Raw genomic sequence first — 19,970 nt, 5'->3', positions numbered from 1 at the left:
CAATGTTTAATAAAATAATTTATTTGTCTTTCACAGTAATAAGGATCTCAAAAGTATGTTCATTATATTTTGTAAACTTTGTCCTTTTTTTTTACTTCTAATTACAAATATTGTATTCAATAGTTTCACAAATAATTATCAACCCCTTTCATACAAGATGGCGGCCTCCTAGTCGCGTTCGCCCTGCGTTGGAGAATTGCATAGATAATGCGTCAATTTTGATTTAGAATTAAGTCATCTGCTACGTGCATGTAATACTTTACAATGGCGAAAACATTACTGAAGCCCATTTTAACAGAATTGGTGACTATGGCCCCCAATAACATTATTAAGTGAGTTACTTTTGCGCACGGTATAGTTTAAAAGTCGACTGGGTCAAGTTGCTGTCGTGCGGGCGCGTCTTTTACACCAATAATCGTAAAAAAAATTGGTCCAAAACATCATTCATTTTGTACTTTTTTGTGGTTGTATTTTAATTATTTCACAACCCTTTCTTGGTTTTGATAGAAAATGTCCATGTTGTTGGTTTCCGGTTTGTCTTTCCTTCACGTGAACAAATTAGAAATTCCGTAGCTTTCCGGATAAATCTTGGAAACTATCCGTCATGTTAAACAGATTTTGTTACGATAATTATATACACTATGCGTTTATGAAATTAAAATTATAATTTACCTGGAAGAAATAAAAAAAGAAAGTGTAAATGATTGAAAAAAATTCAAGGATATCAGTTCATGTAAAATTGTACATAATTTAAGGGTGCATAGTAACACCGGAACGCAATGAAAACACCAAAACGCACATTATTTATATCGTATATACCGTAGTATGGGTTGTTTTCACAGACATCACGATTGAGTACGCAAATACCCACAATGCAAGGCGCGCTCACCTTGCGCCACCATCTTGATTCCCTAACAAACCTTTGTCAACAGTAGTCATTATGTATATTGAAGATAATAATCTGATTTAACTGTTGACAAGGATATTTACTTCATCGAAAGGATACATAGATTATGCTTGAAATTAAGTGCCCTGTAGCATGAAAATAAAAACAAAGCTGGAAGTTCGTCACTTATATCGAAAGACAGAATAGTGCAGTTGTACCGAGATCGTGCATATTGCTATGAAATAGAAATGCAGTTATTTTTGTTTACAAACAGATAATATTGACATTTTATAAGTGTTTCATATCATATCCCTAAGCTTGTCATCTTAAAAGAGTATTTCTGGACAATGATTTTCAGGATACTATATCAGTTACAAATCAGAATTTCATAGTATGTGTTTTATGCCATAACGTTTATGTACACATATGTGCCAGACATAGTTGACAAACCAGTTTAATCAGTATGGTCAGATGTTGTATTTGTGGTGGAGATGATGGACGTAGGATGATATTGAATGAAAGTGATAACCATTCAAAGAGTTTCATCTTCATTGTGTTCAAACGAAACACGTGCCTAATGGAACATGACTTTGTGTCTAATGTCAAAAAGAATTATTCATGAAATGCTTTTAGAAATATGAAATTATACATTAACAATTAGCTTTTTAACTTGAACGATAACCAACTTTTTGATTTCAGCCCACGAAAGTCGAAAATCATTACATGTTTCTACTTGTTTGTGTATCGATTTGTGTATGCGTTTGTTTATTGATCGATCTGTTTGTTTATGAAAGAAAAACAAAGATGGTTGAAATTTAAATGTTTTACTTGAAGAAAAACAAGTATAAAAAGCATGCATTCGGTCTCATGCGGTTGACAGGCACAAAATAATGTGATGTATTGTTATACTCTTGCGCACAAAATGAGATGTGTCTTTATAATTGTACGGAAGAGCAATGTTATTAGGTATAGGGACTCAAAATGGCGGATATGGATGTACACACGTTTTGTGACTTCGTGTGAAAACAACGGATATGTTGGTATTCATATATGTGACATTTAATATTGGTTGTATAATAAATTAGAATGTACTCTCTTTACTGGAAGTGATACAGCATCAAATTAATAAGAAGCTGGAAATTATGCATTTTGGTGAAAGTTTTTAAAGTAAATAATATTAACATCATGTATTGCAATGTATACATGAGTTTAATGCTTAAGCTATTAAAAATAAACACATACTAATAATGATTTATTAAGTTTATTATATTGTGGTTATTAATAATTACATTTTTCTTATTATCTTAAGTTCCCAGATGTTTGAGATTTGCACAAACTAGCAAGTGAAACAGCTGTATAGTTTAAGGGTAGCTATCATGAATTTTGCTCGATAATGGTATAAATGCAAAGAAACATGCGAGAATATCATGTCAAACCATTTTCATACTTATTTAAGTATTTATATCACAACAGAACTTGTTGGCACACGATTCAGAGTAGTTAGCATTTTCCATATTGTTTATTCTTACTAGTATATACAACAAATGTAGTAGCTACTAATACATAGTACACTACTGGTTGGCTAATGTTTACCACTTTTTAAACCTATTCTGCTGTTACAGGAAGAGTGGGATACTGGATAGTTGCAGAAATGGGTTTATTACACAAAGACAATTTTTGGAACATATTTCAAAATGTATTTGTTTCATATAACACATAAATATTTAAAAATTATTGTACAAATAATTCAAGTGTGACATGCCCACTCAGAGAGTAAATAAGATTAAATATAACAACAGAAATTAACACATCCCATAATATATCAATTAAATGATAAGACTATGGCCTCAGCATACAATGTTATGAACAAAACATGAATACAGTGTGTTGTATATATATAAATATATGCAATAAACTGACAACGAACAGTGCAGAACTACTATCTAACTAGTAGCAGATCTAACTATCTAACTGGAAAATTATTCCAGCATCCTCAACTAGTTGAAACATAATAAATTTAAAGGTTTCATTCCTGTAGAAACAGCCATGTAAAGTTTTGCAAACACAACGGTTTTTCGTTTTATTTGTTTGTCTTGTCTGTGTTTTGTATTTGCCTTTGAAAAGACTCATTTAGAGTTGAAAGTGCTCAGGCTAGTTAGATACTAGTTTAGATACAATCTCCATTCAAACTGGACAGACGCAGAGTTCTTTGAAACGCTTAATTATGCAAGTAACAGCTGCATGGCAAATTCAAAGGCTTTCCAGTCCTGCTTCAGCCACCTGCTGAGTGGGAAATTATATTGATAAATTAATCATTAACTATGCTGATATTTCAAGGACAGAATTCAGTGGCTGAAAAGCCCCTTAGATAAAAATTATGTATGACCTCTGAGAATCATCCTGTTAAAACATGTGAACCAAAATTTACACAATATTTTTTTCCATTTGTCGTTATAAACTTTTTACTGTCTTTAACATCAGAGCTCTTTTAGATGCTGAAGTGTCACTCACCACTACTATCATATTCATATGTATAATAAATCACAAGTGTTCTTTTTCAATATTCATAAGTCTACATGAAATTTGTACATACTGTCTATTAGAGTATAGTGGTCCAAAACATCCCACATATGTGAACTGAGCCATCCTGATTGGTATAGTGGGTTGCAACATCCAGTTAAATCATCACAGGCTGAACTAGGTTTGGCCAAAATGAACTGTACCCCACCATTTGAATATAAAAGAAAGATATACAGAATGGTATTCTTTAGGTGTGAAACAATACACCTGTGCCACAAATTGATACAATTCATGATACACAGCCTATGATATGATACATTATTGATACACATGATTTTTATGATCTTTCCATCTTTAGAAGGTCAGTCAGTGGTAGTTGGTGCCCTTTAATGTGTGTTGACATATTGGTTATATTTCTCGTCTTACGACTATATGGTCTAAGTAATAGAAAACCATGAAAACAAGTTTTGTACAATTCAACAAATATTTTATTTCTCTCGAATACAAAGTGAAAATTTACAAAGAACTTACAGTAACAAACAGATGATCCATGCAGTGGGGATAAACTAGATATAGTTCACGCAATTGCAGAGAGACATTTTGCCAAGATCAGTTACCCAGACAATTTCAAAGCCTTTTTTTTGGAGAAAAACCAGCATTCCTTATATCACAGTAGTGTAGAATTTATTCTTACACCTTCTCTACAGAGCTGTCTGCATTAGGCTGGAACTATGCCATGATTAATATGACTTTTGCAGACTTACTATAAGATTGATAAAGGAGTTAAGCATGCTATTTTGAAGCTTATCTGCAAAATTGTGGTCACATCTTTATTGTTGGACATGGCATCGATGGCAATTTTCCAGCTAGCAGACAAGGCGGGCAATGAACACAACCAGTAGTCATCGGCTAGAATATCTAAAGGTTATTAACTGAGTAGCCAGCCATGCAATGGCAAATGCTTTGACGGCTTCCGCTAACCTTGACTAGTAGATGGGGTGTATGCTTATGCTTTATCATGCACAAGCCTCATCATGCCCTGACCTTGCATACTAATCCCTATTAGCCCATGAACTTCCCCTCCATCTCTCTATACAGCAGTCACATAAATCATCTTCCACTCTCTCTCAAAGACACTATGACAGGAGATATGGCAGATGCAGGTTTGTTTGCTTCTTCAACCAGAAAACAGCTGTGATTCCAACCCTATTCACATAGGTAATTTGTTGATCAGTTTTGGAGGCATTCATCTTATAGGGGTAAAAGAAATTAAGTTTCCCTATCACCAAGCCTCCACTCTCTTGCCATTGATTTGTGTGTCTGACTGCCTGGTAGGCACCAGACTTGTTTTCCAAATAGCATTGGATCTATCTCTTCCCGCAAGATCCAGATTGTTCCAGAGGGATTTTGAATCTCGTTTTTCCATCCCCCTCCCCTTTTGTCCATTCCATTCCTGACGAAAATAGCTTCAGACTTGTAAAGGATACACTTTTACACAAGAGATCATAATGGTTGGGGGGATCATGGTCATAACAATGACCTCACTGATTTATTGTCCAACTTTGACTTGCATAGTCCTAAATCATTCACTTTGTTTCCAAAGTGTAATCTTTTCTGAGCTCTGACTTGGCTGAATTAAAACAAGTTCAAGCCTTTAGACATGACTACATTGAAGCTTCTTTCTTACAAAACTCATTAACTTTAGTTTTGGCATTCAGATTCCTTGAATTATATGCACTCTCTGTTGACCGAGTCTGTCTTCAGTTTTGATCAGATGATTCAATGTTTCTAATCATGTAACCCAGTTTTCTTGCCAAAGACAGGTTGCCATCAGTGGGCAATACAAAATTTATGTGTTCTCTCTCCTGTATTGACACATTCTGAGAGGCTTTGCAAACAGGACCCAGTACATGTACTTTATCTGAAGTGGACTGAGCCAGTTAGTTGAGCTCAAGGATGCCTCCTTCTTAACATACCCTCCACCCTCCACATATTACTTCATCTACTCAAGTTAGTGGGGGCCCCGAGTGGTCTAACGCGCTCACCATTACGGATCATTGCCATCTCACCTCTGTCTGCGTGAGTTCAAGTCTCGGTTTGGCCAATATGGATATGTGAGAAAGCTTGCCAGTAGCTTCTCGTGGGTCGGTGATTCTTTTCTGGGGTTTTCCCAGATTCTTCCTCCACCATTTATACTGGCTGCTATGTATAACCTGTCATGTGCTGAAAAATGGCATTTAGCCAAACAACAAAAACAACAACAAGAACTAAAGTTAGTGTGATTGGAGAATGTATTCAAAGGAGAAAGCTAATTTTTGAGAAAATTATGACCATAGCTGTAATAGAATGTTTTAAAAGAAGTAATTTGAATAAAACAATACATAAGACATTGTATGTCAGGCCCAGCTCTGATTTCACCAAATCTGACATAACGAAGTTTCAGTTTTGCACAAACAATGCATGCTGGTCCACTATTTAACCTTGTAAGAACTTTTTTTAAAAACTAGTTTTAACAAGATTTGACTAAATTTCACAGAAAGCAACCTGGCATAAGGCCTTTCAAGTTTACATAGATGATACTTATTCACCCAATATGGGTGTAATTATTAAAAAAACATTTATGTCAGAAAGCATTACACTAACCCCTATTGTTTGGGTAACTCCTCTTTCATTTGGCTTTTATTTATTTGTCAGCCAGGTGAGCAATCTCAAGCCCACTTAGGTCTCTTAAGAAAGGAATAGCTTTGGTAATCATGTTGTTGTGAAAAGTGCAGTGGCATTAATTAGATGAATGTCAACTTGAAGGACATGTTGCCTGAAGAGATTAATTCCAAGCTCTTTTTAGATTTTTCATACTGGTAGTCATACACCCTCAATCTTCAGAAATTAAGCCTGCTGGTAGGAAAAAGTGAAGGTTTATGGGGAGGGGTCAATGACTTAACATTAAATCATGCTGAAGCAAATGATACAATTGTATATTAGGACACCTTACTCTTTAAATATGAAAATTATTTATTTCATTGCATTAACTGCCATTTTTGCTAATTAAGGCTTTTGTATTTTAATATGTTGGGGTCAGTGTATATCCACTGAATTCATAATTTCAGGATCTGAGGGCCAAAGGTATATTGAGATTCCACAGGATGCATAGGCAGAGAAAATGGTGTGTGTGTGTGAGAGAGAGAGAGAGATGGAGGCTCCAAAAGCATTTGAAGATCCAGAATGTGCTGGAAGTGCCTATAGGGTTCTATGATTATTTTTTTATTTGATGTAAGAAAGTTTCAGATTATACAAATTGGCTATATTATAGAGTCACAGTGTTGAAAGGCATTTTACTTTAAAACTTAGCAATAAAAGTCTGCCATGTGCTGATTTGGGGAAGTTTAAATCAAATCATTTGAATGGGACACATTTAAAGGTTCAGGACAATCGCCAATGAGGTTGTGAATTAGGTTTTTTATCCAGATTTGTTCAATCGTTTTCTTCTTTTTATTATTACTACTTCATTTAAAGTTTATTCAGTGAAAAGTATCTTGCTTTTCAGATCTTTCTTCCACAACTCCCCAGCAGTAAATGGGAAGATAAAATTCATCCTTCAGGGAATTGACCTTAGCAAGAAAACTTTAAAGCCACTGCCACTGCCGAAAACTGGAGGAAGAGGACCAGATGGTAAATCACATTGCTAATCATTTTTAACCAGATTGTATTGACTTTGTGCATGTGTGTAAGAGAGGGTGGAAGGGGGAGTATCTCCAGATTATCTGTACCAATGTTGTACCTTGTTTAACCAGTATGGGGGACATTGTTGCTCACTCAACAATCATGTTGTCCCCTTTCCATTTTAAAGAGACCTGTACCTCTTAAATTTTAGGGAACAAAGGCAGCTCAGTGTGGGCTCAAATCTATTTGGCATGTACTAGATACAACATTGCTGTACATAGATTTCTACATGGTCAGAAAAAAGCAAGAGTTGTTGAGGGTATGCCTGTGTCTCTCCCCTGCATCATGAAGAACATTTTATCACTTTTGCAAGGCTCTGTGGACTGAAACCATATTTAGTAGGAGGGTTAGTACTCTGAAGACCTGATTAAAGTTCACTTTTTTACCGCCTTTTTGGTCAAAATGATCAGGAGTCATGGCACTTGTTTTCCTGAAAGTTTGCCTTTACATAACAAATTGGAGTTTAATTATATTTTGTTTTGTATTACAGATGGCTCTTATAAAAATTTTTTTGTAAATTTGTACATTGGAAAATCATTGTTTTTTCAGGGTATATTATAGAACAGAAAATTTAGGGGTAAATTTTGCTCTACATTGGAATAAAGGTGGGAATTTTCTGAATATAGGAACCATTTAATGAAGAAATAAAGGTATGATGTACAGATTTAGTGTGGCACATTTTTGTGGCACTTACAGATCAGTTTTTGGTTAATTTATTTTAGGGAAGTTTGCTTGAATCCCACAATCACATCCTTGAATATACACTACAATCTAAGAAAGATTAGGTCTTCATTGTGGTGGTGTCACCAACAATAGATAGCACAGTTTTGTAAAATTATTAGATGAGTCCTTTAAAGTAAAGAACAATCTTTGAAACCGCCATTAAAGTAAAAGACAATCATTCAATCCCATCTTGCACCATGTACACAGTTTGCATTTTAAAATATCATATTTCTTTCAAGCCCATCCTGCAACAAGTATAATGTTTTCATTTGAAAATATCTGTTTCTTTAAACTTACGAACATTCGTAGCTAGCTTTTATTTGGAGTTTGTGCAAGTGGGGTTGGGATGGGCTGGTCTTTGTACAGAAGAGTAAATATTCAAAAATATTATTTTCCTCAGCTGAGAATCAGTGTTTTTGGTAACTGAGCTTTCAAGAGATAAAGTAATTATTATAATTTGGTCCTCAGATTCTATACATTTGACTTTAAGTTTTGAAGAAAATTAGCATATTTTCTTCTGCAAATAGAGATCTTTTTGTGCATCTTTTATTTTTTGGTTTGCTACATTGACTTTTGTGCAGAACAGTCTGTGTTGGATATAAGCAATTTTGATTTGGCACTGCACACGGATCCAGTTTTAACATGCCATGATGCTATTCGGATCCAGTTTTAACATGCCATGATGCTATTCATTCTATATGATGATATTTCTGTCATTTTCTGGTTCCAGATCTAGAGTCTTCCTGCATATAAAAGTACATAATCCAAGTTTTTTTTCTTCCCTAGCTTTGATTCTTCTTGCCTGGGTGCTAATGTATTGTCGACTCATTTGCTGCTGATTGCAAGGATTTAATCCATTTATTGGCATTCAAATTGCTCAGTCGTGTCCTTAAACTTGTCAAAATAAAGTCACCAAGTGATTAAAGATAAATCAATAATGCGGCAATAGCTGCTGTGGTAAAAGACACAAGAAACGGGTGCTCCATCACCAAAAACACAGTCACTATGAGTGTAATTATCTTTAAGATTTAGGTTCTCTCATTCTCATGCATACATTGAGATTCAACAAACCATCCTAATTGTACATATTTTCACCCCTTCCTAAACAGAATCTTAGTGTCCCTTCCATGTCCAGTTTCATTCAGTCTTTTATCATATTTGTTGATTGCCATATTTATAATCATAATGCAGCTTTACAAAGATCAATGGTAGATTTGCAGAATGGTGAAACCTTGGTGTTAAAGTACATATTGTAAATATGCCCAATTGAAGTACAATGTATTGAAACAAGATGTGTCCATTAACAAACCTGTATTTAACTGAGTGGATCTTAAAACCTTTAAAGAACAACAAGATTTGTTTGCCAATCATGAAATGTAAGATCAAATACCGTTATTTTGTAATGCTCAGCTTAGTGGACACTCAACAGAGTAATAACATTGGCATCCATCTTCATGTCAGTAAACTGGGCATTAAAGTTTAAGACTAAGCTCATTGTGAAACTTTTATTCTGTTCCTTTCATATATGTCTTTTGCTGCTAAATAAAAAGACCAGCTTGTCAAAAATTCTGGCTCTTGTTACACACAAACTTGCCAGGCTTGAAAGTACTGCATGAATGCACTTTGTTAAGTACATGTAATATGTTTTTGTCAGTTGTTTTATTTTTCAAATCTCAGTTTATTCATTTTATATATGATATTTCTTAAACTGCTTAGTCTCTTTTTCTTTTATTCTTTCATGAAGTTAGACATTACAGATCGGTGTTTAATCATTTCTCATCCAAAGAGCTAGTGTTCTCCGTTTGAAACCATATATGAGTAGGCTACTATTGTGACCTTCACATGCCTTTCTAACCTGGCATAGGGCTCTTGATGTGCCTTTCTAACTTGGCAGACATCAAGGATTAAATACAGTCATATCATTTCTGATTGTTCTTGAAAGAGTCTTTATTTTGTTGCTGAGTTGACTTAGAAAATTTTCATTTACCGTATATACTCATGTATTAGCCCGTTCACATATAAGCCAACCCCCCCAAACTGAATAGATACAAACACTAAAAAGTGCATGACCCATGTATAAGCCGACCCACAACCCTGAGACATCACAAGATGCACAAGGTAAGTTCTAAATGCATTTATTTAGACCTACTTTTATTAACAAAAATTACATGTATACTTATCTCGGGGTTAGCATGTATGATTAAAGGAAATGGTATAAACTTGTTTGAAAAGTAATTTAACTTTCTGTTTTCCTATTGTCTCTGCCTAATTTAGATTTTTGTATAATTACATCGAACAAGATTGATCAGTATTTAGTGAAAACAAGGCTGTAAAAATGCCACGTAAAACCTACAGATTTTAGGTCCCAATCTGTTTTTTTATTCAGTCTCCTTACTTGGCTTTTGAAAAGTTGACAGGTATGCTTTACAAAACTACAGTAATCATGCTAATATTATGGAATGAAAGGAAATTACACAATGTACTGGTATAGTTTACGGTCAAAATTCCATATTAACAGAAGCCATTTTCAGGGTTCTGATGATTAACTGGCCTGTATTACTGTCAGAAAACGAAAGATAAATCTGCCAACTATCAACAGTGGAGATGCTGAAACATCAAGCTTTCCATTGTGTGGAAAGTTAAGATGTTATTCAGCTAAAATACAAAGCTAAAATAGATTGATGTTCATCTCAGTTGGTCTATCATGAGAATTTTAGCCTTTATTGTAACCATTCTTTACGAACATGTAAGCTATGCTGGTTATGTGCCTTGAACAATTAAACGTACTTACCTTGTAATAAATATTACCTTAGTTTGTAAGATCACTTATATCACTGAAAATGAATAACTCGTGAGCACTTGATTCAACATAATTGAAACAGCTATTAAGGATTAACTGAAATGTTGTCTGGAAGAATGCAGTGAATAAAGCAAGATATGCATCTAATATGTTTGGGAATAGGTAAGGATTTAAGAGCCACTATGCACGGTTTGCACTGTGTAAGTACTGTACATTATAGTTCAGCCTGGTCTCATGGGTAAACTCAACTGGCCCATGAATTATGAAGTTTGTATTTACCTTCATTTAATTTCGCATTGGAGAAACCAGAAAATATGCACAAGCAAAATCAGTCATAGTACTTTATAACAATTTAATGAGTGTTAGGTCACCGAAAATGATTTCTTTTACATGCATATGTCTTTTGTGTCCCAAGATTTACAGCCATTACAGTAGTCAACAAAAAGACTTAAAAACTGTAAAGTTTAGACATTGGCCCGTGGATAATCCAACCCCCAACCCCCCACCTTGTTCCAGACCTTTATTTTTCCTACATTATTTGGCTTATATGCAAGTATATACGGTATATATAAGATGTTCCTTAATTTTTTTTTAAAGAATAAAAGATGTTACCAGTGTGCAGTATTGAAACTAGAGAATTATTTTCTTAGATATTTGCAACAAAACAAAATCTCAGTTTCAGTAGAATTTAGGAGATATTTAGTAAAACTGGGACCACAGTGTCTATGTTTGTCATTTTACAGAGACCAGTTTTTTCTTGACTTAGGTCGTATTTGGAATCACAGATGTGGAGGGGGTGCAAAACAGCGGTACCGTCAAGTGGATTTTGTGCGCACAGCACAGAAAAATAGCCCAGCAGTGATTGAGAGGGTGATGTCTGTATTGTATGATCCATGTAGGACAGCTGACATTGCAGTTGTTGCTGGACAAGAACAGAAAAGATATATAATTGCCTCAGAGAATATGAAACCTGGTGACATCATTAAGACTTCAGTTGATATTCCACTGGTGCCCAGTAAGTCAAATTATTGTCATTCTGTAAATTTTGTCTTGCCTTCCAAGCATATTCAAAACATACCAGGATGGCGCTGGCTTTAAAAAAGTTTCACCCAAAATATTGCCAATGTCAATATTTGTCACTAGTTTTCAAAATAAAGGTCACCTTTTTCATAATACAGTACTATCTGTTATCTGCACATCAGTACCAAGGTAATATTGTTGACATAAGCGGATGTTTAGATGGGGTGTGTGAAAAAGTTAAAAATTTTGCATACATTAAAAACTGAAATTTTTAAGAGGTGATCTGTCATCAGTGACTAAAGTTTACATGGAGAGAAAAAGAAAAAATAATGGAAATTTTGATTAAATGAAGACAACTAGTCTGAAATACACTGGTGTATTGACAACTTAGATTTGTTTAGTATATGTATGAAAAATCCATGAATTTGAGTATTAGATCATATGTTAGAAAATTCATATATTGACACATCCCGTTAGAAACACAACTTACACATATATATGAAAGTATGGTAGTCCACGTTTAATCTATATCTTATTGTCAACAAAAACATTTCACAAAACAATTCACTCTGATATTCATTATCCTAGTCGCAAGTGGCTGTCTTGTTGTTTCTATGGTACATGTACTGTTACGAGTCTATGCTCTTAAAATAAGTAACAGAAAAGAGTGAAAACAACAAGCTTTGTAAAATTCAACAAATAATTTATTTTCCAAGAATACAAAGTTAAAAATGAGACAAAAGAACTTACTGTATTGCAAATTAAATCCAAAATTAATCCATGAATTAAAGATACAAGTCTTAGTAATAAAAAGTCCTGAATAAAAGTCAGTTCAAGTCCCGAAGAGATCCAAAATTGAAGGTGATGATGTGTCTGTTATGGCCTATGAAGTGCTGATGTGTCAGCAGTCTCTTGTTGAATCACAGATATCTTATTCCAGGTTTGAATTCAGTATAAATTCCAATGAATGTCTTTATCCAAGAATTTTATCAGAGCACTTTTGCATTTCCAGAGAAAATAATCACTTAAATTCAATAATTTGAAGAAAATAAAATTCAGCCCAAACTGGTCACAGTATAATACAACTTAAAGTGTTAGATGTTAAAACACGACTGGTAAAATCCTCACAGTGACAAGATAATATAGTTCTCTGCTTCACCTCAGGTCACAATTAGCGTTTTCTAAAAACAACCATTACCTTATGGAAAATAACCTTCTAGAATGATCTAATGAGCCTTGTTTATTTACAACACAATAGCCTATAAAATTCACTTAGCAATCTCCAAGACCCTGACCCTGATCAACATGTTTATGCCGCCTTGTTTACCTGAATAATAATCCTGATAATAAGCTGATGTACATAGAGAATAATGAAGCTATTAATAGTTGCTTACATAAATGAAATAAAAAAATTAAAAAAAGGTCAAGCAGAAATGAACTCAATTTAGGACAAGGTCAAGTCCAGCAAACAATGTTACATTACATTTAGCATGTAATGAAATAAAAACATTTAAAACTAACAGACAAACAAATTAAATATACATAACAGTACTTAAATTGGCCTAGATTTTGATCTGCCAGAGACAACTACCATCATGCCGAGACAGCCAAGGGGATGAGGTTATTCATAGGGAAATTAAAACGTGAACAAATTAAAAAGTTTACCAAAAAATTTTGTAAGATGTCCCACCTTTATTTAACTTGACAACCAGACATCTGTTGTTTCAAAATATTGGAAATTTAATTTGGGTTTTATGCTGCCATTGGCAGTGATCCTAACAAGAACTTTTTTTGTTGCAAATGGGAAACTTTCATGGCGCAATAAATATGTTCCAATCACTGTGGAAAATGAAACAATGCTTTTATTTAAGTTGTTGCTGACTTCCTTTGATCAAAGGTCATCAGCTTGCTTTGATGAAGGTGCATGAGTTATTGAAGGTGTCACTAAAGGTAACATCAAATAATTGTAGAACATTGTTTGCTTTTTTCATTTGCTTAGTGTATATACAGAACAATCAGTGCTTTAAAGGCAATCAGTTTTCTTTGAAGTTTCAGCAAACTATTTTTTCTGGCACATTTTTTAAAAAAATATTGCCATCTGGTCAATTGAAGTTATTCCAACTCTCGCATTAAATGGTGGTCAATAGTAGCTAGTCAAGTAGCATGACTTTTGGTTATATTACAGTATGCAGTACTTTAGTCCAGACATCAGCATTATCAGATTATGGTATAACAATGCACTATTTGGGTGGTATATGAACAAAGGATTTGTTCGTATAACAATAGATAGATTACAGTGTATTTAATATCCAAGTTTGCAGCTTCCTGTCATGGTGCCATTGAATTTCTCCGCTCCAAACCCAATATTATGAATGCAATTTTTAATAGCCAGAAATGTTGCCAGATGGTATATTTTGTCACCAATGCAGGGGGAAAAAATCACAGTTTGTGAGATTGGTGAAGCCCAGCTTGATTCCTGCATACATATCACTTGTCGGATGGTATTATTGGAATGGTTGATGTTATTGCATTATGGGCCATTCTTTTAACACTTTGGCAATGCAGTGATGAAACTTTATGAAGCTAAGAAGGACTTCAGTTTAGAAAGCAAAACGTGGAACTTCTCACTGTGTGAATATTGTATTTTGTTTGATTGGTTTTTTTTATATAGATAGGTAGGTAAAGGACAGAAAAATCCCACTCATTTTGTCTTTAAGGATAGCTCACAAGTTGACATTTCTTGTAGTCAGAATGCACCATGACCAGGCATAGGTTAAAAAATAATAATGACATTCTGTATTAACAGTATCCATACAATTGTACTTTCCTCAGGTTGAAAGTTTATGTTATGTTATTTATATGAAATTAATAAAACAACTGATATTTAACATTCTTGAAAGCTGATATGTTTGTAATGTGTCGTACTTCAGAGCTTGAGAAAATCATCAGCCTTGGATAGGCAGTTACTTGGCTTTACACGTATCAGACCTTTTGGAAATTCAGGACTGTTGATGTGTAAAGTGACTGTGTTTTCTGTGTTTTGTTTTTGTCTCTCAAGTTTCATAGAAAGCTGGAAATATTGAATTAGGTGTGCCCATCTTTGACATTTCAGCCATCTCACATTTGTTTGTGCACATTAACTCCAGCAGTTTTTCATTATTTATGAGTTCTAGACACTGATCATCAAACTTGGATTATTTATTTTTATTTCAGCTGAATTTGGTATTTTGCTTGATGCATGTATTGACAAGACCTTGGTTGAGTTTGATTGTCTGTTTTCAGAGTTATAACCACTGACTGTCAGACCTACCCACTTTAATTTACTGTACAGCTTGGTGTTGAGGAGACCTTGGTTGAGTTTGATTTTCTGTTTGCAGAGTTATAGCCACTGACTGTCATACCTACCCACTTTAACTTGCTATGCAACTTGGTATTGACGAGACCTTGGCTGAGTTTGATTGTCATCCTTCATCATTTAGCAGACTTGTAGCCCATGATTGACTGACCCACCTACTTTGTTTATGATTACATTTCAACCAAATTCGGTAGACAGCTTAATAATGATAGAGTTATGCTGAGATTGATTATTAGTATTCACCATTATGATTTAGCTTAGATATAGCCCCTGGTTGTTGGACCCATTCTCTTTAATTTCTGCTCAGTAGCTAAACTAATTTACTCATATAGATGTCCATTTGCATATAAGCCAACCCACCCACCCCCCAACCCACCCACCCCCAAACTAAATAAGTATAAACACTATAAAGTGCATGACCCATGTATAAGCCGACCCACAAGTCTTAGACAACATCACAAGATGCAAGCGGTAAGTTCTAAATGCACTTATTTAGGCAAACTTATATTAGCAAAAATTACACAAATACCTCTTACGGGGTTGACATGTATGATTTTTACATAAAATGGTATCCATTTGTTTAAAAAGTCAAGAAATATTTAATTTTCTATTTTCTTATTGTTTCTGCCAAATTCAGATTTGTATATAACTTGATTTGATGATGACAAGAATTGAGCATTCACGGGTTGCTGTAACAATACCTCTCCCATTTGACTCGATTATTGTTTGTTTATGCATTATTGCAATAGACTGTTTATATCAGTGCACCAGTAATTCTATTTTTATTTTGCCTTGAAATTGTGAATACCTAACTCATTAAAATTTGATCCAATTATGACAACAAAGAACAATAATAGGGTTTGATTCAATGCTCGCAATTAGCCTAGTGAGGGTATTTACATAATGGCACCACCATATGTACATTGTAGGTTTGAACACATGCTGAATGAAGTACATCCCTTGGATTCAAATCATGGGCAACACTGCACTAAACTTTAATGATATCTCCAAAATACAGAAATGATTTTTCAGAAATAATGCTTCAAAAATTATGCTAATACCATAAAAACTGAGTTATAGTTTGCTTTGATGTAAGCGACCTTACACCCAGTTTTACAAATTTACAGTAATCATGCTAATATTATGGAGTGAAATGCAGTTACACATGAAACTACTGGGTATAGTTGCCTGTCAGAATTCCCTCTTAACACAAGCCAGTTTCATCCAGATTTTTATGATTAACTGGTTTGTTTTGCTGTTGGAAAATAAAAGACAAATCCGCCAATTATAAACAAAGGAGACAACAAAACATCCAGCTTTCTACTCTGTGGAAAATTATGATTTTATTCAGCCAAAACACAAAAGTATAACCTAGATTGATGATGATCTTTGTTGATCTATATTCAGAATTTTAGCCTTTACTAATATAATTCTTTCATGAACATGTAACAGTTACGTTGTTTATGGGCATTGCACAATTGAACGTGTGTACCTTTTCATAAAGATTACCTCAATTTGTTGCATCGCTTATAGTATTGAAAAAGAGTATCATATTTGCAGTCCTTTAAGTTGCTGCAGAGTATAAGTCGGATGAGCAATTTTGGCAAATTTTCCAGCCATTATCCATATATGAATTTGATGCTGTGTATAAAATGAGGCTACATCAATAGCCCTGCTTTGTCTTTTTCACTTTGTTCCACACAGCATTGTGAATTTTATCCTATCTGTAACTCAGTAGCCTTTCAGGTGAGGCTCATTAAATGTAACTAAAAGTATCAGATTTGTTTCACACAAAGTATTTTAAATGTATTACATACTTTTTGCTATACCTAATGATGCTGAACTGAAAATTTATTGAGTTACAGATAGGATACAATTCATGATGCTGTGTGGAATTAAACTTTTAGTAACTTTTGGTTTCATAAATATTAAAGGTGTCGGTGTATGCTATTTCAGATTACCACAGTTCATGTTTTAAGAGAGAGAGGCATGTATATTCCATTTTCATTTGTCTTCATGCTCCTCATGATCAAAATTAAATATCATCACCCAATATGAGAGAGAGAGAGAGAAATTTCAGCTGTTCATGTTGGGGGTGGGGTTGTACCTTACTGACCCTGTTTAGCTGAAGCTTTTGTCAAAGAGAGATTAATAAATAAAATAGTAAATATAAGCTACGAAAATACATACCATACTCCTTAAGAGTTTAAATATTCACAATATTTACAACCATTTAGACTGATTTATGTTAAATCCCAAGAATAGCCATTTTGCATTCTAATTTTTGCAAGTACAATGACCTCTCTATTCCAAACAATTTTTTCTTTTAAAGTGCATGTACTCTCCCTGTACATAGGCAGCAAAAACTCTTGATCTTTGCTCATACTTTATATTGCTAGCAGTTATGTCGGCAAGTTCAAAAGATATCACTGGTTGAGAAATTTACAGCATTTCCTTTCATTATATGGTACCATATTGATAATACCCTATAGGTAGCCTCATATCCCCATTGGCAGACTCACTAATCTGATCTGGTTCGCTAAATCATGCCATCAAACAGGTGTTAGCTTGGAATGATTGAATACAGCTGTAGCATATTTGATTAGCATGTGGTTGTTGTTGTTGTTGTGTGGTTTAACGCCATTTTTCAGCACACAATAGGCTATGCATGGCGGCCAGTATTAATCGTGGTGGAAAACCCCAAGAAGAACCACCAACCCACGAGAAGCTACTGGCAAGCTTTCTCACATACCCACATTGGCCGAATCCTAGACTCAAACCCACACAGACAGAGGTGAGATGGCAGTGAGCGCTTTAGACCCTCGGCCACTCGGGGCCCCTTAATTAGCATGTAAATAACATACCAAGCTATTATGGTGGTCAATAAAAGAATCTTAAAAACTTTCAGGTTTAGACCTGGGCTCGTGGATTCGCCAACCCCTCTTCTTCCAGGCCTTTATTTTTGTTGTTGAAATTATTCTGCTTATATTCAAGTACATACAGTAAATTTCAACCAGATTTTGTGATCTGAAGCTTGATATTGATGAGACCTCAATGGAGTTCATTTGTCAGAATTTTCTGCCATTTAGTAGAATTATTGCTCCTTACTGTCTGACTCTCCCACTTTTCATTTGGGGCCGTCCATTTAGTACATACGCATAAGAAAGTATGCATGTGTATGGCAGGGTCAAGCTTTGCAAGATTAAATATTGACCGTTCTATAGAATTTGGTGGTGGTGTGTGTGTGTGTGCGTCAAGCATACATATGCAAGGGGGGGTAAAAAAGCATGCATGTGTATGGGGGAAGGGGTCAAGCTTTGCCAGATTTTTGCATACGTACTAAATGGAATGAATGGTGTGTGCGTGCGTCAAGCATGCATACGCAAGGGTGGGTGGGTAAAAAAGCATGCATGTGTACGGGAGGGAAGGGTCAAGCTTTGCCAGATTTTTGCATATGTACTAAATGGAATGAAAGGCATCCTTAACCAAATTTAGGAGGCAGCTTATTAATAAGGTCTGCTGATTTTGATCATCCATGTATATAAACATCCTCATTTAGCAGCATTGGGACCCCTGATCTTAAGACTGCCCAGCTTTCTTTTCTGTGTAATAACTCCCAGGTGTGTGACTTGACATTGTTGCCACCTTGGTTCCTACATCAGCATTTAGTGAAGCTAAGTTGCTGAATCTTGAACCCACATTTTTATATTGATTTATCCGTTACTTCATGTACTGTTTCATCATTTTCATTGTCCTCTACCAAACTACATGCCCCTACTTCTAATGACAAGTAGAAGACTTGAATACCAGAAATTTTTCTTTTACTATAATATCTGATCTATTTCAGTTCAGGCAAAGGAAGGAGATGCCTATCCTTTAGGAGCCTTGCCACTTGGCACAGTCGTACATAATGTTGAGATGTATCCAGGTGAAGGAGGAAGATACGCTCGAGCAGCTGGAACATGTGCCATTATATTAAGAAAAGTACAGGACACATGCATTCTTAAGCTCCCATCAAAACGAGAACTTGTGGTCAGCAAATACTGCATGGCTACTGTAGGACGAGTTTCAAATGTCGAGCACAATAAAGAACACATTGGCTCACCTAGCCGGGCAAGATGGTTTGGTATTCGACCAAAGAGTGGATTATGGCATAGAAAAACTGGTTATGCAGGCAGAAAAATTAAAGAAAAAAAAGTATGCATAGTTGGGAAAAAGAAGGCACCTGAGCCCACTGCTTACAAATTTACTTTGTAGTGTAGCATTTTATTTTACTATCTGAATCACTCTATGCTTAGTTGATAAATTGATTGAACAGCAGTAATTGCTTTGAAAGGTATTCTTTTCCAATAAATAAAGAGTTGTGAAAAATAAGATGATTTGGCTAGCTTATGTCTCAGTCCTACTTCAGAAATGATTTCTTCTTTCTTTCTGGGCATGGGTAGTTCTAATGCAGTGTTGTATCTTGTTTCCAAATTCTGGACAAGATTTACTTTTTTAATTTCCTCAATAGTTTAGTTCACTGTTTGTGGTAAGGAAGTAGTGACTTTGTAAATTGCAAGGGGTTATATCTGGTCGGCCAGTCACTATTGGGATCTCCTAGATACAACACTGCTAATGCCTATTGTTTGTTCTTGAAGTATAAAGAAGACCCTGGCATCACTGATTTGGATTCTGTGAGTATGTGAGGGGATGATAGGCCAGTTTGTGCTCTGTACTGGCTGGCATACTGGACAGGAGATGCTGCTAGGGTTTACTTGATCAACAGAGGATGTGATATGATGTTTATTCTGCTCATCCTTCTACACTGCCTCTGCAGTTCTCCTCAGCTCAGAGCCTGTAGGCTAAGTTTCAAATGAGAATGCCTATGTGAAAAATTGTGCCCATTGGTCACACTGGCATCAAGATTTGGGGGACAGAGGTAAAGCTGAAATGAATATTAACCT

General features: G+C 35.0%; 1 protein-coding gene across 1 annotated transcript; it reads left to right on the top strand.

The window, feature by feature from the left end:
- The first annotated feature begins 146 nt into the window (after nt 1-146).
- LOC149802188 (large ribosomal subunit protein uL2m-like) lies at nt 147-19,398 on the top strand. The gene is made up of 4 exons (XM_089956602.1): nt 147-332; nt 6,951-7,075; nt 11,416-11,664; nt 18,872-19,398. Exons 1-4 carry the CDS (start codon nt 265-267, stop codon nt 19,279-19,281), a joined length of 852 nt encoding a protein of 283 aa, XP_089812728.1. The 5' UTR covers nt 147-264; the 3' UTR covers nt 19,282-19,398.
- The last annotated feature ends 572 nt before the right edge of the window (nt 19,399-19,970 follow it).

The sequence above is a fragment of the Sinohyriopsis cumingii genome, chromosome 4, assembly GCF_028554795.1.
Source record: "Sinohyriopsis cumingii isolate HCF-2022 chromosome 4, ASM2855479v2, whole genome shotgun sequence".
NCBI classification, from domain to species: Eukaryota; Metazoa; Mollusca; class Bivalvia; order Unionida; family Unionidae; genus Sinohyriopsis; species Sinohyriopsis cumingii.
The sequence above is the reverse complement of the archived record's forward strand: the minus strand, read 5'-3'. Positions and strand labels throughout refer to the sequence as shown.